Consider the following 21171-nt stretch of genomic DNA (forward strand, 5'->3'; position numbering starts at 1 on the left):
TCCGTTAGAATATTTTGAACCATCGAAAATACAGAAACCTATGATCAACCGTCACACGCCTTTTCCTGATCCAGGGACAACAGGTCCATATTGGCATCTTTACTATAAGCATAATTTAAAACATCCCTAATTAAGTGAAGATTATCCATGATTGACCTATTTTTAACACAATATGACTGATATTTGTGTATAATTTCATACAACACATTATTTAATCTATTTGCTAAAAAAATATATTCTGTACACAAAATTGCTACAGGTCTCCAGTTCTTTGAAAGAATACCTTCACTGCAGCATTTCTGAAGCACCTTAAAATAATCATCTCCAATTATTGTCCAAAACGTTTTGTAAAACTCAGGCGGTAGTCCATCCAAGCCAGGGCTCTTGGCTGAAGAGAGCAGCTTAACAGCCAGAGATACCTCCTCAAAAGAGATTTTAGTCTCTAAAAGGTTTTTATGATCTTCAGATAAAACAGGTAAGTCTTTTAGCAGCTGTCTTCTACAATGTTCATCAGAGATTTGAGCTGCGTACAAATTAGAATAGATTGTTATCTGTTTCTGATGCAGAAAAGCTAGTTCATGCATTCATGACCTCTAGACTGGACTATTGTAATGCACTTCTAGGTGGTTGTCCTGCTTCTTCAATAAACAAGCTACAGGTAGTCCAAAATACAGCAGCTAGAGTCAAGAAAATATGATCATATTACCCCAATTTTACAGTCTCTGCACTGACTACCTATTAAGTTCCGTATCAGTTACAAATTATCATTACTTACCTATAAGGCCCTAAATGGTTTAACTCCTGTGTACCTAACTAGCCTTCTACCATGCTACAACCCATCACTCCAGTCTGGATCCAGAACACCTGAGAAGAGATGATGCTGACCATCAGAGACCACTAACAAATATTGCTACAAGTGTGACTGCATCATATAATAATTATTAATTATTAATAATATTAATAATGTTCATCTGGCTGACTACATCTTGTATAAAATTTTCTACAAATCCTGTCATACGTGCACAAACTGACAGTCACCACTTATAAGCTATTACTAAATATTGTAGAAACATAACTTTCTGTAAAGTTGCTTTGTAACGATTTGTATTGTAAAAAGCGCTATACGAATAAACTTTAATTGAATTTTCGTAAAATAATGATTAATTATTAATTGATGATTTGTTATTATCATTATGGTTTTGTGAAAATAATAATATGGGCTGCGAGAAAATTATGAATACAAATAGTAGTGCTGCTGAGTGCAGGCATGTTTCAGTAACACACCGTCCCTCAGAGCCAAAACACAGACCGAATTCTGTTCAGCTGGAGGGGGTTGGGTTTTTTGGGGATAGTTATGTATGACTTGTGGGGGTCGAGATAAAGGTGGGAATCTCTTGCTCTTTCATATGGACAGTGTCTTATGAGGCTTTCACTTGCTGAATCGGTTTATATAGGACTGTTGTTTTGGTTATAGACTAAAAAATTGTCTGTCCCCACATAAGATTTTTCTAGTTCTAGTCGTTCATTTGTTATATTCAACAAATCAGAGGTTTATATTAAATTTACATTATCAAGTCTTAATATATTCCGCGCTCAAGCACATGCATTAAGTTTGCCACAAAGCACATGCAGAAGTAGCCTAATAATTATGAAAAATTAGACATTTTAATAATTTATTAATAAACAAATGTTTTCTTGTCTGCTGCAAGATGAAATTCACAGTGCTGGCTCTCTCCGACGAGAGAAATGCAACATTCACAGATTGTTGAATGTTTAATATTAATGTGCCATGTCAATAATGCACATTAATAATTTTTGCACAAACAATTGAATATGAATATTAATTCACATTTTGCATTACAACGTAAATTATTTTTTTTACATGCAATTATCCAAAATAAAACCAGACAAGATTTGTAATGAAGATAAAATAAATAAGAATAAAAGCTGCACATCTACCATCCCACATGCAGTGCAAATCTTGCACATATTTTACACACCTGCATTTAAATGCAGCAGCATTTTTTTTCTTTATTAAATTATATGAAAGCAAGTAGGGCTGGGTTATAAATCGATTTTATCAATTAATTCGAATTTGTAATTTACATCGGTTTGTCTGGATGAAAATCTCTTTTCTTTTTAACATCCACCGACGCACCACTCAGGCTCCTGTAGTTCAGAGTGGACTCCTCCCCGCGAGTCTGACAGAGACACGCCGCCGAGCAAAGGATGAGCAGAGAGGTGTGATTCTGACTGGAGCCTCCATCATGCCAACAGCCCGTAATATAACTGCATATTCAGCAAGAATTCATGTTAAACATATTTAGCTATGGCTTGATCAGAAGGTTACAATGACTGCAAGAGTCGAGCGGGATGTTAAAGGCTAAGGAGTTTGTTTGTTATCTTTTACTGAATATTTTCGGGTTAAAGCATGATTTAAACAGATACAGCACATTCACACGGAATCGCTTTAGCAATAATGCAGTCAAACAAATATGATCTTACAGTGCTACTACATTATCAGTAGGCTATTTGATTCTGAAATCTTGAAGAAATTAATCGATCTGTTTAGATACAACAACTAACAAAGATGTTATTTTCCTCACAAACAAAATTTTCACAGCAGAAAGCAGCAATTAAAGATGTAATGCTTACAATGTTATTAGTTTGGCATGTGATAGGGAAAAAATCTTACACACAATAGACTAACTTTTTTTATTATTATTATTTTTTTAATATAGGCTAAGTTATGAACATAACATTTCTAACATACTGAAGGCAGAGCAGTGTTTCTAGTATCAGTGCGCGCGGAGCTGATGCTCTGTTGCTGCTCTAGTTACTCTCACAGACTCTGCTGCCGTAAATAATACAATAATATGACCATGTAGTCAATACAGATATTTAATAAAAACATTAAAACAAGCAGGGCTGTAACATAACCCATTAAAAACACACGCCATGTCTACACCGGACACGAGTGGAAGGATCTAACAAAAGACAACAGAACCCAGTGATGGACACACTGGACGGCGAGGAGGCGGTGCTCACTTCCGGCCTTCACATGGCGGCGGGCGCTGCGGATGAGCCCCCGAGGAGGCTGCGGGTGCCGCTCATGGTTGCTAGGGAAGCACCAGAGGCAAAGGTGTCTGTTCACAATCCGAGGACCGTCTCGCTGCAGCTTGTGGTGGACATCCAACCCCGCCCACATCCAAGTGTGACGACAGACGCCACGCCTATGCCATACGTAAAAATACGTCATCGGGTGATGCCAGGTGAACATGTGTTGTGCGCATGTGCAAAAATGGTGGAAGTATGTTGTTTTGGGGATCAAATTAAATAATGTTATCTTTCGGTTAACTAATACAGGTTAAATAACTTGTATTAAATAAATTTAAATAGTGCAAATTAAACCTAGACCACATCTCTAATGTATGGAAGTAAATTCATCCAAACAGCCGGTAAAACGCCTGCATTGGTTGATTATACTTAGGCAAATTAATAAAATATTTATACCTTTCGCTGTTCGATTATGTAATGACAAATTCACATATTTTATGATCGATTGTAACATACCTTAGACAATATCAAAGTTAAGTAGACAATTTTGTTTAAGGCATTTTTAATTATCTAATAGGGCTTGGGCACCGAGTTGCATTCTGGGACGTGGCGGCCATGTTGCCAGCTTCGCGAATGTAAACATACAGCAAGTTGAACAAGAAGAGCAGAGTTGGGAGAAAGAAAAAAAGATGTCAAAATCACGAGGCAAGGTTGTGGGATTTATAGGGATACGCTAAATAGGGATGCCAGGGACCGGTATGTGGACAAAATCGGCACTATTAACGGTTTGGATCCATATGAAATTCCCAACAAATAGTGGAGTACCGACGGAGACTTGTTGCCGCACTTTTGCATCTTCGGCTACCTTGTTTGTTTTGTGAGCGCCTACACTTCAGAATATTTCCGAAGCTACAAGTCATTGAAGTCTCATGTACAGTTCACAGTATACAGTAATCCGGTAAGCTGCGCTCTAACGTTACCTAGCTGCTAGTTTAGTAACCATTAGTGCTAACAACCATTCACACATGGACTTTTAACAATGTGTTTCAAAAGTGTAGTTAGTAGCTGTCCACCCTCCCGTTTTTCCGGGGTTCTCACGTATTTTAGCTGTTTTCCCGCTGTCTTCCCGATTTAGTATTTTCCTGTAAAATATCCCGTTAGCCCCTCCATCAGACCTGTCAAGTCTCTGTGTTGTTGTCCTGTTGCTACTCCTTGTCCTTCCAGCAAAACAGATGTTTTCAAAGCATCGTTTTTCTTACTTGAAAGCAACCTTAGCTTGATGTTGGGCTTTTTAAGATAACGTGGTTGTTGTGAGAGATTTTACGCTAATCTGTAACTAAAGTCACGTTAGACCTAGCTTCACAAATCGCTTAACGTTAGTTAATGCAGCAGTTTTGTAGATCGAATTTTTTTATGTCAGCAGAGGGATAGCAACAAAAAGATGAATGTTGAAATTTCCCGTATTTTGGATGAATAACCCGGTAAATTTCCTTTATTTTCAATGTTGACTTAAGCTATATAAATTATTATTTAGATGTTATGGTCTCCGTAGTCGTGCCTCCAAGCAGGAAAGCGGTGTAAAGTTAATCCATTCTCATTTTATTTTCCCCATGGCGATTATATGTTGCGCTATTTATTCCCCACAATACAGCAACGGTTGAAAATGGTTAAAATAGATTTTTAATTAATCCAATTAAGACACACGTATGAGAGGGAGTATGTCTAAACACTGCACAGTAGTCCAAGTGGCAGTAAAGGAGGCATTCAACATGGCGGCCACGCCAAGTAATGACGTCACGACGCCCAAGCTCTATTCTCTAAAAATATGTTTCACTCATAAGGTGGGAACGTTAGTGATCATATCACTATTTTAAGGATAAATATGGGTGTTATGCAATAACTGGAATCCCCCCCCCCTCTTTATTTATTTAAATGTGTTTATTTTTCATATTTCTTTCGTTTTAAATAAAAAAATGTTCCTGACTTTGGCAAATTTATATACTTCCTTTGGTTTTAAGTATTTTTTATTTTCCTTTTAATTATATACAAGGACAATTATGATCTACAAACTAATATTTTTTATATGTGCATGAAAAAAAGTTTACCACCTTGCAAAAAAGTGCAACAACATTTGCATGATAGGATTGATGGTTCTCTATATAGACTAAGCTACACATACATAGGCTTAAGTCATTGGTTGCTTTGATAGATTATGTAAGTAACATGGCATTGACTTTTGGGCCTTTTTCCATCAACACAAATATATATATAAAAATGTGTCCAAATCCTACGGATGCATAAAGATCAATAAAAAGACATCCCTTGTTTCACTGGGTATGGTTATATTTATTTCACAAAACAATAATATTCAACAATGTAGAGTAAATATATTATTATAAATTAAACTACTCCCAGAAACATGGCATTGACTTTCAGCCACTGTTCATCAACACATTTTAATAAGAATGTTTCCATCCTCGCGATTGTCAAAGACAAACAAACAGGCATCCCTTGCTTTCTCAGTCTCTCCTTTCAGGTAGTCTTTGATTTATATTAGACTGTTTTTCTTCGTCCATCTGGAGAAATTCAGGCTCTGTCACCTCTCCATGGAACAGCTCACAGTGGCCCTGAAACCAGCACCATGCTGCACCAATGTCCCTTATGAACTTCCTCTTCAGTTCCTCTGCGATCTTCTGTTGAAACTACAAAATAAACTGTTTGTGGGGTAAATCTAAAATTACTATAATTATTTTCACAAAAAAAAAAAAGAAAAGTTTTTACCTCATCACTGTCATCTTCACCCATCACAGTTTCCGTGCTAGCTGGCTTTTTGGTGATGGTGGACTTTGACAACCTAAACACAGACTCAAAGGTTAGGTAAATAGACCATTTGTAGAGCTCTTTTTTTTTTGTATTTCCAACCACTCAAAGCATTCAACACATTTCTAAACATTCAACATTGTGGCCTCTGCAAAGTTTTGTTACTGCTTTACATTCTAGGAAGAAACATTGAGTTTGTCTGGGTAGTTTGAATGCAGAAGAATCCATTTCATTTCATTAACCAGTTGTGTGTACCTTGGCTGTGACATGTTTTGCTAGAGCAAACGACCCCATCACCTTCGGAGCTGAGGGATGTCATCCTAACAGATAAAACACAAAATAAAAAACTGAGAATGCATTCAAAAAACTTCTGGAAATAATAAATATATAAAAAAGGAAAACCTTCTGAAAGAAAATTTGAGGTCATCACCTGGCTAAAGTCAAATGTCCAGTCCAGGGCTATATATAGTGCATACTGAAACAGACAACAAATACCACTGAGAAAACTCAAATATTAAAATTAACTGACACCAATTTACTGTACTGTACAGATAACACGACCGTATTCATCTAAATACTGCATCTAAACTAAACTAAACTTCTGCCATCACCATAACTGCTCAGAATCTGTAGTTCACAGCTTACCATCAGCATGAACAGACCACAATCCAGTCCCTCTCTCTGGGTTGGAATATTCTATCAAATATTTAAATATATAATAAAAAAATGTTTATACATAAAACTACAGAACAAGGACTGAAAAAAAGCTGGTTCGCTTCGTCTGCCACCTTACCACGGACCCAATTTTCGTACCAACGAAGAGAGCTTCACCGGGGATTTATAAGACCTGCTGCTTTTGCCGGACCCGCGATCTTTCCTTCCCAGTCAAACAAGGCCGATGAGCAGCATTAAGCTGCTATCCTCGTCAAGCCACAAGCTCCGAGCTTGCCTCGCTCGACACAATGATCATGCCGCCCGAGACCGAGCTCTCCTCCAGCTGGAATCCAACCAGCCTTGGCCGCAGCAAGCCTCTCACTTCCCGCCACCGATCAGCCTTTCACCCCGTCGTTCCGGCCGAGTGGCAGTTTGAGGTCGCTTCCTCTAGTGGCGCAGACCTACACATTTTCAGGCGAAAATGCTAAAAGCAGGTTCTTCTTCTTCATTGGGTTTTACGGCAGTTGACATCCAAAGTGTTGCATCTAAAAGCAGGTTTGCGGCTTAAGTTTGTTAAATGATGTCATGACGCAGTTCCGTCTTCTTCTACTAGTGTTTTGTGGCGGTTTTGGCAAACCAGCGTAAAGATGCATTACCGCCACCTGCTGATCTGGAGTGTGGAGTGCGCATAGATTTGGACTACAGATACAAACGTAGTTCCGTCGGATGATGCCACATTTAACCACGAACAAAGGCATTATTTCCAGTCTTCATCCACACTGAAATGTCCAAGACATTACATTTGTCTTACCGCGCACGTTTAAACCTCATTGAAATGATACAGACATAAGTTCCATGATAAAAAAAAAACAAACAAACAAAAAATTATGCCTGAATGCACCATAAGTCGCTGGATAAAACCGTCGGCTAAATGCTTAATTCAATTTTAAAAGTTTTCTGGCAGGACCAAATTATTTAGGGACCTATTTTTCCGTTCACAGGCGTGATCACTCAAAATTCATCTAAAACGCATCTGCCCTCGTGTTTTGACTCAGGATAGCAAGTGGGAGTAAAATTACTGTTGCCTTTTCAGGACCGTAATACGAAAAACACTTTAGAAACCACTTAGAAGCGAATAGCACATAACTGCTATTAACCCATTTGCTTCGCATCTTCGCTACTGCAGCATCAACAAAAGAAGGAACATGAACTAACGTGGAAGCAATCAAAGACCTCGAGACAGTGTTAAAGGCTAACGAATGCAAGTTGGCCTCTTAACTGACCTAAAAATGTGGCTGTATCTAACATGTAGAGGGATGTTAGGGAGGACAGCTGAAACTGTCAGATGTCACTTAGACCAGCGGTTCTCAATTCCAGTCCTCGAGCCCCCTGCTCTTCACATTTTGTATGTTTCTCGTATAGCTTCAGACATTTGTTCCATTCAAACGTAAGTGCCCTGAGAAGTGGACATCACATGACATCCCTCCGTGATTCAAGTTCAAAGCGTATGTGTACGTTCAGTTCAAAGTGACTAACACAGAGGTGTACAGAGGTATACAGAGGTATATGATGTCACACTTGTCCATGTGTGAAGACGTTGCGCAGCGCAAATCCGTGAACCAATGTTCCAAAGTGAAGTAAACTTCGACGGATTTCCCCTGCTCAGGGAGTGGGGAGCAATGAACACTGTGTAGGGACCATGTCAATCGCAAGGAGCTCACTTCTAATGAGCTGATTATCCGAATCAGGTGTGCTAACAAAGAGAGACATGCAAAATATGCAGACCTTTGGGGAGCGAGGACTGGAATGGAGAACCGCTTCCTTATTCTAAGTCAGTGTGAGAAAAAGAGGTGAGAAGTTGTCTGCGTGACCCGAGTGATGCAAGGTAGTCTGCATAATACAAGAATCCGCACATGCATACTGGCGTAACAAGACCGAGAAGGTCCTTTAACACAAAAGCTAAATCTCTTTGTTAATTCGACAACACAATCGCGGCCAGTGCAAAGGTGCAAGCCTAGAGGAGGAACGGCCTCTTTGCATCAAGCCGGTCATTCGCAGCTATGCTCGTCATTCTTGAAAGGCCAGGGGAATTAGCTCAAATGGTAGAGCGCTCGCTGCGCAAAGGAAGGGGTCCAATCTTTGAGCCCCGCACGCAAGCGAAAAAGACGCAGAACACGTGAAAACCCTGAAGGATTTCCCCTGCTGCAATACTCGGGGTATATTTGTCTTCGTTTTGAAGAGTTTTAATTACATGTGAGACAACTCTACCCTCCGCGGCCTGGATTCGAACCCATGCTCTCTCGGATGAGCCGTGACGTCATATGTCCTCGACGTGTATTGCTAAGCGTGCAATAAACCGAGACTTTTATTTTGTTATCTATGACATACAATTGATTGATTTTATATTACATAGATTTGTGTGTGTGTGTGTATTATTTAAATGTTTTTGTTTAAATAAAATTAATAAAAAACGTTTCTTCAAATACGTTTTGTGTGTGTGGATATGATTTGATTGATATGATTTAGCAGATTTTTTTTTACTTATCAAAAAAATGCTCTATTAAAATTAGTACAAACACACGTATACACAATATAAAAAGCACAATACGAAAGAGTGGGCCCAAGTAATATATACAAAATGTTTTATTAAAATGAACACACACACATACATACACACAATATAAAAAGCACAATATGATAAGAGTGGGCCCATATAATATAAACAATATATATATATACAGTATTGTTCAAAATAATAGCAGTACAATGTGACTAACCAGAATAATCAAGGTTTTTCGTATATTTTTTTATTGCTACGTGGCAAACAAGTTACCAGTAGGTTCAGTAGATTCTCAGAAAACAAATGAGACCCAGCATTCATGATATGCACGCTCTTAAGGCTGTGCAATTGGGCAATTAGTTGAATTAGTTGAAAGGGGTGTGTTCAAAAAAATAGCAGTGTGGCATTCAATCACTGAGGTCATCAATTTTGTGAAGAATCAGGTGTGAATCAGGTGGCCCCTATTTAAGGATGAAGCCAACACTTGTTGAACATGCATTTGAAAGCTGAGGAAAATGGGTCGTTCAAGACATTGTTCAGAAGAACAGCGTACTTTGATTAAAAAGTTGATTAGAGAGGGGAAAACCTATAAATAGGTGCAAAAAATGATAGGCTGTTCAGCTAAAATGATCTCCAATGCCTTAAAATGGAGAGCAAAACCAGAGAGACGTGGAAGAAAACGGAAGACAACCATCAAAATGGATAGAAGAATAACCAGAATGGCAAAGGCTCAGCCAATGATCACCTCCAGGATGATCAAAGACAGTCTGGAGTTACCTGTAAGTACTGTGACAGTTAGAAGACATCTGTGTGAAGCTAATCTATTTTCAAGAATCCCCCGCAAAGTCCCTCTGTTAAAAAAAAGGCATGTGCAGAAGAGGTTACAATTTGCCAAAGAACACATCAACTGGCCTAAAGAGAAATGGAGGAACATTTTGTGGACTGATGAGAGTAAAATTGTTCTTTTTGGGTCCAAGGGCCACAGGCAGTTTGTGAGACGACCCCCAAACTCTGAATTCAAGCCACAGTACACAGTGAAGACAGTGAAGCATGGAGGTGCAAGCATCATGATATGGGCATGTTTCTCCTACTATGGTGTTGGGCCTATTTATCGCATACCAGGGATCATGGATCAGTTTGCATATGTTAAAATACTTGAAGAGGTCATGTTGCCCTATGCTGAAGAGGACATGCCCTTGAAATGGTTGTTTCAACAAGACAATGACCCAAAACACACTAGTAAACGGGCAAAGTCTTGGTTCCAAACCAACAAAATTAATGTTATGGAGTGGCCAGCCCAATCTCCAGACCTTAATCCAATTGAGAACTTGTGGGGTGATATCAAAAATGCTGTTTTTGAAGCAAAACCAAGAAATGTGAATGAATTGTGGAATGTTGTTAAAGAATCATGGAGCGGAATAACAGCTGAGAGGTGCCACAAGTTGGTTGACTCCATGCCACACAGATGTCAAGCAGTTTTAAAAAACTGTGGTCATACAACTAAATATTAGTTTAGTGATTCACAGGATTGCTAAATCCCAGAAAAAAAAAATGTTTGTACAAAATAGTTTTGAGTTTGTACAGTCAAAGGTAGACACTGCTATTTTTTTGAACACACCCCTTTCAACTAATTGCCCAATTGCACAGGCTTAAGAGCGTGCATATCATGAATGCTGGGTCTCGTTTGTTTTCTGACAATCTACTGAACCTACTGGTAACTTGTTTGCCACGTAGCAATAAAAAATATACTAAAAACCTTGATTATTCTGGTTAGTCACATTGTACTGCTATTATTTTGAACAATACTGTATATACACAGGAAAGATATTATGTACTGCTTATATAAAAAAATATATATGAAAAGAGTGGGCCCATATAATATAAACAATATATATATATATATATATATATATATATATATATATATATATATATATATATATATATATACACACACAGGAAAGATATTATGTACTACTTATATTTTTAAAAAAATATGAAAAGAGTGGGCCCATATAATATACAAAAATATACACATTATTTACAATGGAGACGGAGTTTGTCATTTATTTTGCCTGCCGCTGTTGTGCCAACCAATCATCTAAAGTTTTTCCATTACAGGAGCGTGAGCAAAATGTGGCATTCCCATATCGGCTATGACCAAACTCTTTAGTTTTGGGCTGCCCACATTTGCTGCATGTGTTAAAAGTAACCCCTCGCACATACTTCCTCTTATGGACTCCGCTTTCCGTCTCCAGGGCCCGCCGGCGCCTGTTCCTCTGGGTGTAACGGGACACAGGAGCAGCAGGCACTGGAGCAGGGGCTGGAGCAGGCACTGGAGCAGGCACTGGAGCAGGCACTGGAGCAGACACTGGAGCAGGCACTGGAGCAGACACTGGAGCAGGCACTGGAGCAGGCACTGGAGCAGACACTGGAGCAGGCACTGGAGCAGACACTGGAGCAGGCACTGGAGCAGGCACTGGAGCAGACACTTGAGCAGGCACTGGAGCAGACACTGGAGCAGGCACTGGAGCAGACACTGGAGCAGACACTGGAGCAGGCACTTGAGCAGGCACTGGAGCAGGCACTGGAGCAGACACTGGAGCAGACACTGGAGCAGGCACTGGAGCAGGCACTGGAGCAGGCACTGGAGCAGACACTGGAGCAGGCACTGGAGCAGGCACTGGAGCAGGCGGAGCTGGGCCTGGACCGGATGTCAAAGCACCAGCAGATGGAATCACTATTGACACAGTCATGTCTGGGTTAAGCACTAGTGTGCCTAACAGTGACCCAGGTGCTGAAATGGGCTGCACAACTCCCGCTACTGTGGGGACGGGTGCGATAGGGCACTCCCTTTTGGCAGCAGCGGGCCGGCGACCCGGTCGCAGAATTGGAGCCTGTCCTTCTCGATTTGGCGGAAGGATAAATTGATGTTTTGGGCCTGATGTTGATGGCACGTCATCCAATTTTTCCCTCGGCAGAGGAAGCTGCACATCAGCCACATCTATTGGGTCAGATGGAGTCAGTCCCTGGACGAGGACACTCAATTCCTGATTCTTCTGCTGCCGTTGAAACCTGAAAGTAAATTACTTGTAAAATATATATATATGTATATATATATATATATATATATATATATATATATATATATATATATATATATATATATATATATATATGTATATGTGTGTGTGTGTGTGTGTGTGTGTGTACAGAAGTATTCAGTTCACTGGAACCAAATAATGTGCCTTGCTTACCACTGAATGAGTGTCCTCTGGTTCAGCTCAAACAGCTGGATCATTGTTTCATCCATCAGCCTTTGATTGTTAAGCACCAGCTCTCGGATGTGGTGGTAATCCGAAAGGATTTTAGACCACCTGGGGGTGGAAACTCCAGCCTTCTTGGTCGGTGACTTGTGTAAAGCACACAGCTTCATACAAATGGCCTCAACCAAGCGGCTGGTGCTGGGCCACTGTGCTGGACCCCCAGGATGTCCAATTAGACACCGTTTCACACTCTCCACACCCGGTGTGACTCCGGACCGCTTCGGTGCCTTAAAGCGCCCATGTGTCAGCTGAGGCTGATGTCGAGGCTGATAGTTGACCCGCTGTTTATCAACATCAGGGAGAGCGGTCCACAGCTGGATGGCCTCTGTAACCTGCAGGTCGGTGAGGTAAGGAGCCTCACGAAGACCCACCAGGAAACCAGCCAGATCCTGGACCTTGTCCCACCCAGCGATGCCATCAGGTCCAATGACTGCTCCCTAGTAAATGCAGATTAGTGTTAATATACACTTCCAGTCAAAAGCCTTTGAACAGAAATATTTTTGACATTTTTTAAAGAATTCTGCTCAACAAGCCTGCATTTATTTTATTCAAAATACAGCAAAAGCCATTATATTGTGAAATAATTTTACTATTTAAAATAAAAATGCTTTCTATTTGAATATAGTTTAAAGTGTAATTTATTCCTGTGATGCACAGCTGTATTTTCAGCATCATTCCTCCAGTCTTCAGTGTCACATGATCTTCAGAAATTTGTTGTTCTAGAAACCTTTTTTTATTGATATTATTATCAATATTTAAAACAGTTGTGTACATTTTGTTCAAGATTCTTTGATGAATAGAAGGATCCAAGATAAGAATTTATCTGTAATAAAAAGCTTTTTTAATATTATACACTATACCCTTCAAAAGTGTGGAGTCAGAACATTTAAATCATTATATATTTATTATTAAATTATAGAAATTAATACTTTTATTTAGCAAGGACGCATTAAATTGATGATAAAGACATTTATAATCTTACAATATACACTGAACTTTCTATTCATCAAAGAAACCTAAACAAAAATCTCTAGAAGCTATTTTTAACCTTATAATAATAATAATAATAATAATAATAAAGTAAAAAAAAAAAAAAAAAAAAAAACTTGCTTGTAGTGTATGTGGAATAAAACGAGACTGAAACGAAATAAAGCCCTTAGAGTGTCGTACCTGAGCCTCGCCGGAGACACTGCTTCCAGTGTCAGATGTCTGTGACAGCACTGAAGAGGCAGGGGCGAGATGCTGTCCCTCTCCTCCAGATGATGTGGACGGCTCAGCCAGTGATGCTGGGGACTGAGGCAGAGGCAAAGATGAGGGGGTGTTTCTGAGGCAGGGGTCATCCTCATACAGCACTGGAACTGTGATGTCCTCCATGCTCTCTTCCTCAAACCCCTCATCTAGCAGGTCCTGATCATCAACCTCCTCCACCAACCGGTCTTCCTCCTCTGGGTTCTGGAGCACTGGAGTCAGTGTTTTGCCAGTCTGGCTGTAAAGGTACTCGATTCCCAGCAATTCACCTACAATAATAAAATAATAAAAAAAGTGTTCTTAATAATTGATCAAGTACATTGGAGGCTCTAATACTCTAATAACTTAATAGAATATTGCAAAAGAAATAATTAAATGTCTTACCTGTATATGCTCCAGGAGGGCGATAGCGCTCATCCCAGGGCTTCCCAAAGACTGTTCGGCTAAGCCGGTCCACAGCCTCGCTCATGGCACTGCCATATGTCCGAATGGAGGACGCCCGTTTTATGGCGTCTTCCATTCGGTCATCATTCCAACGCATCAAGCCCTCAAGGAGATAGGCCTGAAAATGCGCATCGCTGGCACTGGTTCCTAAAAGTTAAATAATATCAAAAAATATATAAAAAAGGGTTTTATATGTCACATATGTACAATATATGTACTACACATAAGGTGCTCTGAAGTAATTTGTATACTACATTTAATAGAGTTTTGTAACTATATTAAAAATGATTGTCACTTAGTCATGTGTTACTAGTGACTTGTTAGTAAAGACAGCTTTGTCAATGCTTATGACATTAAAAAGTATAATGTAGAGTCTGACATTTATTAATGCGGCATTACTTTAAAGTGATGGAAGCAGTTACAGTGCTTATATTTTCTACAGAAAAATGAATAATCCATATGCATGTAATACCTGGAATAAAACGGTTCAGGTGGAGGTGGAATGACTCCAAGGAGGTAGAGCCACGAGCACACCTGTAGCAGCACAGCTCCACGCCGCCTTTCTTCAGTGTCCCTGTCTTCATGTACAGCGGAAAGTCCTCTGGGTCTTGGATACACTGGACGTGCTTGCGCTGTTCCTTCCATATCTGCTGGATCCGTTCGTGGTCCAGCAGAGGAACTCCCAGGGTGTCCTTCCCATCCGCACTGTCAAACTGATCAATCAGTGACCCAATCAATCTGGTGGTCTCCTCCACCCCCCTGGTCCTCCTCCGGCAGTGCAGTGCCAACTCCCTCCGGGTAATGCGAGCACTGACCGCCTTTTCTGAGATGTGGCCAGTCTTCTTTGCCGCCAGGTCACCCTCTTTTGCGGAGCGAAGAGCAGCCACATCCTCTGGATCCCACTGAAAGATGCACGTGGACAGACGTGCCATGAAGATCCCATAGAGCGGATGAGCCTCTGTCGTGACACCTGCAGCAAATCGCCGCATGAAGTGCCAGATGTCGAGGCGCACTACAAGCTCATCCCACTCCAAAAACATGATCTTCACCCGCGATTGGCCGTACTGACTGCAGCAGTCCCTGTCCACGTACATCACTTTTGGGGCTGCCTCTCCTGCCTCTCGGTAGCGTTTCATCAGACCAGCTGCCATGGAGTCCAGTCCATGTCCCTCGGCAGCTGTCAGCACAGAGACAAGGACCTGGCCGTGTTCGTTTCCGACATTTGTGCACCAGGCAGCTGTTCCTGAAGCAGCACCGGCAAGTTTCTTTGTGACCTATTGGGAAAAATAAAAGGGTAAAAAAATGTGCCATATCTGTGCCATATCCGTGCCATATCCATATCTGGCAAATTTCTGGATATAAACAGGGCTTTGATACCTTTTTTGTCGAATCCATCATGAGAACACAGCCAAAGACAGATGTTAATTTGGCCTTGACCTCGTGCAGTCGCCCCAGAACATCCCTGGCATACACGGCTAACAGCCACTTAGGTTTAGGCAAAGCAGGTAAAAGTGGAGGATCAGCAAACACAGGAGGCTGCACAAGGGAGGACCTTGTGAATGGTTCACAGGCAGTCAGGTACTGCAAGACACGCTGTGTCCATGCCTCACTGTGCTGTTCCATCAGCTTCCTGTAAAGCTGAGTCACACTGTTGCCCAGTGTCCTCTCCCTCATCATCCTCAGCACCCGGTTGTCACATGAGTATCTAAGCAAACAACAGTATAATCATGCAAATGCTTTAGTTGGTAAAAAATAACCCACATAAAAGCACCTAATAATGAATGATTGTCATTATGAATTACCTGTATGTCAGCAAAGCTGGAAACTGACTGCGGTGGCCCATATCCAGCTGTCCTAGGATGTCCTCGGACCAGGCAGGATATTTCTTTTTGCAGCGTTTGCACTCCAGATACTCAGTGGCAAGGTCATACCACCCGTCGATGTCCAAGACCTTACGCACGGTACGGTAAATTCCTGCCGCAGTTAGTCTGTGCCTACCACAGTCTGGGCGAACACAGACGAGAGGAAATAACCACATCTTCAGCGGCATCCATAAGAAAAGGGGCCGACAGAAGAAGAGGTCAGGTGAGGCAGGGGGCTGAGTGTTTATTAAAGGGGGCTGAGGAGGATACCACCAAAGTTTCAGCTGGGACACTAGTTCTGGCTTGCCGGTTCGTGGGTTGGCCTTAAACAGTGTGTTCCGGATCCACTCATGCTGGAAAGGTGGAAGTTGATCTTTCCAGTGACTTGGAAGCTCAGCTGGTGGCCGGTGATGTGAAGGAGCTGGTGCCTTGGCAGTTTCCACTGATGGAGATGGAGCAGCACAGTCCTCTGAGTGAACAGTAAAAAAAAAAAACAATAAGGATGACTGTTGCATTTGATAGTAATATGCCATAAATGCAGCGCACAAACAGCCTGCAAAGCACAATTTTTGGACAAGTATTCATAATTATTATGTTATTTTTAGGAACGAGAGTGAAGAAAGTGGTACTAGTGTTAAGGAAGCACATAACCCAGCATACACTTTATTAATTTAAGGAGAATGGAATCAGTGCAGCTGACTGAGAATGAGGATCAGATGGAATGGAGGAAGGAAAATGTGGTGTGATGAATTAAGTGTAAAGCAACGAAGCCCACAGACATGAAGCATACACACAGATAGAGTAAGGAAAAACTGTTCCTCTAATCATTAGAACAATGAATCTCCACCATCCTGTCTGCTCAGGGGGAGATGAAGAGTGAGTGAGAAGAGCAAGCGGTGTGAAAAAGTTATCTAGTGATTATCTAACAACGGGTAAGTTCGGAAACGCAAATAAATACACTGACACCTTTGGACATCCTTACGGTTTTGAAGAAGTGCACTCAAGAAAGCATCCCGCTTGAGGCATGACATGACATAATTCTGTATTGTAAACAAAAAATATTTTAAAATGTTGATTATTTTCCCCCAAGAAATAACGCTTCTCATTGTGTTTTTACAAAACATTCTTGTAATATTTGCATTTGTGTCATATGCCACACCTGTATTTAGCTGTGCTTCACATTGTGATGCAGCAAATACCAGCTCCTCATCGTCATCTTCAGCAGTGGGAACGGACTTGCCTGGAGCACAAATGTTAAAACTATCATTGTGAACAATACACAGAGACAAACATATGTAAGATGGTGCTTACTTACCAGTAGCGAAAAGCTGTATCGGGGTCAAATGTTTGGCTGGGGGTTCTGCTGCTGGAGGAGGTAAAGTGGACTGCAATAATGGATCTGGAAACAGCAAGTTGACAAGTTTGCCATAATGATAAATTAATATATGAAGAAATGCTGTATGTAAAATTCTATATTCACACTCCTACTCACAGGGTTTAACTGGTGACATGAGTTTTTTCGCCAGCTGTGAAGGAGACAAATTTTTGCCACGCGCCAACAGCGCTTTCACAGTTGCGGTCTTCTGTACACCAGTTTGGATAGGTGCAGGTGGAGGTGCAGTGGTTGCAGAAGCACTGGAGGTTGCAGCGTGAGGTGCAGGCTGACGTACGCTGGTGACCACAGCAGAAGCCCGTCTTTTCAGGACATATGTCTTGAAAATGGCCATGTTGGTTTTGGGCCTGGCATCTGCCTTAATGAGGTACCTGATGAGGGCTTGAGCCTCCTTGCTCTGGTCCTCATAAACATCTTTCATGGAGCGGCCCTGGAAGTCACCAAACTCCACCATCAAGCAGCCCTGGTCTCCAGTTGCCCGGGCTTCTGCCTGCATTTCCTGCTTCCTCTGATACTTTTCCACTTCTTCTGCCATCTCTCTAATTTGAGAAGTGTACTGTAGGAACAGTTGTTTATTTTGTGACAGGGGTGTTGTCTGCGCTGTCTCAGTGGAAATGCTGAGCACCAAATACACGGCATACCCCAGAGAGTTTTCCAGGAGCCATCTAAATCTCTGGCCCTGGTACTTCCCAAACTGAAGTTTGCAGTGAGCCAGTACTAAAAACTGGTCACTGGGGTCTCCACCGTTCGTGCTGACAAAAGTACTGGCCTCTGACAGCACCTCCTCCTTAGGTTTGGCCCTTCCAGACTCCACATTTTCAAGGCGCTTCGCCTCCGCCGAAGGCGCCATGAGGAGTCGGCTTGATGTTGCCGATTGGCGTTGAAAAGAGGGATATGCATACATTTTCTGGAATGAAAATCAGAAAAAGACTACTATCTTTTGCAATCTGAAAGACACCTGTATGTTAAGTGTGTAACAATAATTTAACAAGCTACGCATAAACTATATTACTGTGGTAATAAACTTGGCCATGACATAAACTGTCCTGAAGATGAGTTTTCTACAAAGGACAGGAATCCCTGACATATAAAATATGTAATGTCAGTATGAAGTCTGAAATTTCCTTTTATTTCCAATGCTTTCATCTTAAACCATGACTACACACACCAGGCTATAAAATATTACATTAAATATATAATACTTCAAAAGTGGTCATCTTACCCCAGGGTTACACCAGGTGCTTTTACCTCTTAAAATCTCAGCCATTTTTCAGTGTTTTTAACTTTCTGGTCTACCCAAATTAAAATGAGCACTATTCCCATATACTTTTGCTCATATGGATACATTTGGCTTTTTTGTTTGTTTTTAGTTAAGACTCTCAATGTTTTATATATAAAAAAGTCATTATTATATTATTTTAGAAAATATCTATTTATTTCTTGGTAAATGCATTTTTCCATATCTCCACAACAATTTGGTAACGATTTTTACAATCAAAATGTGTGTGTGTTATTATGTGTTATAACCAAATATAAATGTAAATAGTTTAATCGTTATTTTCATTCATAGGACCCAGAAACCATGACTTCTTAGACAATACACACATCATTGTTGACAGTAGCATAGCTTAATTAGCTGACGGTCGATAACTTTAACTTATCTGATCATTTATCATGTGAAAAGTTACAGGTTCACAGGTACTGAAGAAAGCATGAACTGTATGCTAGCTAGCTATACTGACACGATTCGTTTTCAAAAAATACACACTGTATATTAACCAATAATGACCAGTTTTCAATGAATGAAGTAATAGCCTTACCTTTAACAAAGATGACAATGACAACGACCGGCGATTGGTCAAAAGGAGGCCACGGGAGAGAAACGCGATTGGAGGAAAGTAAGCCCCGGAAGAGAAACTCGATTGATCAAAAGTAAGCCACAGGCGAAACGCGATTTGTCAAAAGTAAGCCACAGGCGAAACGCGATTTGTCAAAAGTAAGCCACAGGCGAAACGCGATTGGTTCATGTGGGCTTACTTTGGGCTTACTTCGGCTCAGTCGGTGGAAAGCAGTAGGCGCAAGCGAGAGGTAGCGGGATCGATGCCCGCATTCTCCAAGTTGGCTCATGCCCTTTTACTCACACATCCCTAAATCAGTGGTTTTCAATCCTGTCCTGGAGGCATCCCTGCCCTGCACATTTTGCATTTCCCCTCATCTAACACACCAGTTTCAAATCACCAGCTCATTAATAGAGACTGCAAGACCTGATTTGGGTGTGTCTAGCACTGACGCAATGCTGCGACACTCCCACGTTAGCTTTTTTTGGGTCTCACAGCTGCCAAAAAGTATTTCAGACATGGTCCTGTGCAAATTGGTTGCAAAACATTGCCATTTTACACACAGTTCCCTAAAGCAGTGGTTTTCAAACCTGTCCTGGAGGCACCCCTGCCCTACACATTTTGAATGTTTCCCTCATCTATCACACCTGTTTCAAATCATCAACTCATTGATAGAGACCGCAAGACCTTATTTGGGTGTGTCTAATAAGGCAGACAATCAAACTGTGCAGGGCAGGGGTGCCTCCAGGACAGGTTTGAGAACCACTGCCCTAAAGAGACCGACTGGGCATCGATGCAATGCTGCCACAGTCTCTACGTTAGTTAATTTTTTTGGACTCAAAGCTGCCAAAAAGTATTTCAGACATGGTCCTGCGCAAATTGGTTGCAAAAAGTGGTCCCACCGCGATTTGAACTCAGATCACTGGATTCAGAGTGCTAACCATTACACCATGAAACCTTACCTGGAGCAGCCGTTGCTCACAGGGCCACAAAGACTGTCACCAGTGCCAAACTAGTGCTGTTTTTTTCTTTTCCTGCGGCAAGAAACCACACAGGTTCCACCGAGATTCGAACTCAGATCGCTGGATTCAAAGCCCAGAGTGCTGACCATTAAACATTGGAACCGAAACTGCTTGTTTGGTGGCCAACTGGGAAACAGATAGCTCCATGGCAGTGGGGAAGCAGTTATACAGAGAAGTTGAAACCCAGTGATTTTTGGTCACTGGCCCGCCTCAAAAAGAGGAAATGAGTGGGAGATTTTGCCGAAACCCGGGATCGAACCAGGGACCTTTAGATATTCAGTCTAACGCTCTCCCAACTGAGCTATTTCGGCCACAACAAGCTCCTGCTTAGCAAGCAGGGATTTCAGTGAGATCACCCTACTCTTTGTCACAGGAGAAGAGCAGAGCAGAGATGAGCCCCCAGACAATAAAAACAGCTGGCCAGTACGGGGATCGAACCCGCGACCTTGGCGTTATTAGCACCACGCTCTAACCAGCTGAGCTAACCGGCCTCCCTTCGCCATCTGTCTCTACCCGATTGAATAAAACACTGCCTCAATGTTAGTGAACGCAAGGAGACAACAAAGCTTCACGTTTTATCCCAACCAAGGGCTCATCCGGGATTTGAACCCGGGACCTCTCGCACCCAAAGCGAGAATCATACCCCTAGACCAACGAGCCTTCCTGTGCTGGGCCGAGAAAAAAGAGCTACTGCAGCATCAATAAAAGAAGGAACATGAACTAACGTGGAAGCAATCAAAGACCTCGAGACAGTGTTAAAGGCTAACGAACGCAAGTTGGCCTCTTAACTGACCTAAAAATGTGGCTGTGTCTAACATGTAGAGGGATGTTAGGGAGGACAGCTGAAACTGTCAGATGTCACTTAGACCAGCGGTTCTCAATTCCAGTCCTCGAGCCCCCTGCTCCTCAAATTTTGTATGTTTCTCGTATAGCTTCAGACATTTGTT

General features: G+C 41.4%; 1 protein-coding gene and 3 non-coding genes across 4 annotated transcripts; all 4 read right to left on the reverse strand.

Annotated features, from left to right (window-relative positions):
• Positions 1–12344: 12344 nt before the first annotated feature.
• On the reverse strand, positions 12345–18214 carry LOC127944305 (uncharacterized). Its single transcript, XM_052540191.1, has 9 exons — positions 17464–18214; positions 17287–17370; positions 17131–17211; positions 15912–16440; positions 15487–15814; positions 14582–15383; positions 14050–14256; positions 13588–13934; positions 12345–12854 (listed from the first exon to the last, which is right to left on the reverse strand). The coding sequence occupies exons 1-9, from the start codon at positions 18212–18214 to the stop codon at positions 12345–12347; spliced, it is 3639 nt and encodes a 1212-aa protein (XP_052396151.1).
• Positions 18215–20462: 2248 nt separating this feature from the next.
• trnaf-gaa (transfer RNA phenylalanine (anticodon GAA)) lies at positions 20463–20535 on the reverse strand. Its single transcript has one exon. It is a non-coding gene; the product is annotated as a tRNA-Phe (tRNA).
• Positions 20536–20641: 106 nt separating this feature from the next.
• On the reverse strand, positions 20642–20715 carry trnai-aau (transfer RNA isoleucine (anticodon AAU)). The gene has a single exon. It is a non-coding gene; the product is annotated as a tRNA-Ile (tRNA).
• A 97-nt stretch (positions 20716–20812) lies between these two features.
• trnap-ugg (transfer RNA proline (anticodon UGG)) lies at positions 20813–20884 on the reverse strand. Its single transcript has one exon. It is a non-coding gene; the product is annotated as a tRNA-Pro (tRNA).
• Between the last annotated feature and the right edge of the window lie 287 nt (positions 20885–21171).

This window comes from Carassius gibelio, chromosome A23, assembly GCF_023724105.1.
Source record: "Carassius gibelio isolate Cgi1373 ecotype wild population from Czech Republic chromosome A23, carGib1.2-hapl.c, whole genome shotgun sequence".
Taxonomy (NCBI): Eukaryota; Metazoa; Chordata; class Actinopteri; order Cypriniformes; family Cyprinidae; genus Carassius; species Carassius gibelio.

Coding starts and splice junctions, on each gene's coding strand:
- LOC127944305 (XM_052540191.1), bottom strand. CDS start 18,214: ATGGCGCCTTCGGCGGAGGCGAAGCGCCTTGAAAATGTGGAGTCTGGA. Junction 17,371..17,463: donor CATGTCACCAGTTAAACCCT/GTGAGTAGGAGT, acceptor TGCTGTTTCCAG/ATCCATTATTGCAGTCCACT. Junction 14,257..14,581: donor CCTGAACCGTTTTATTCCAG/GTATTACATGCA, acceptor TTTAACTTTTAG/GAACCAGTGCCAGCGATGCG.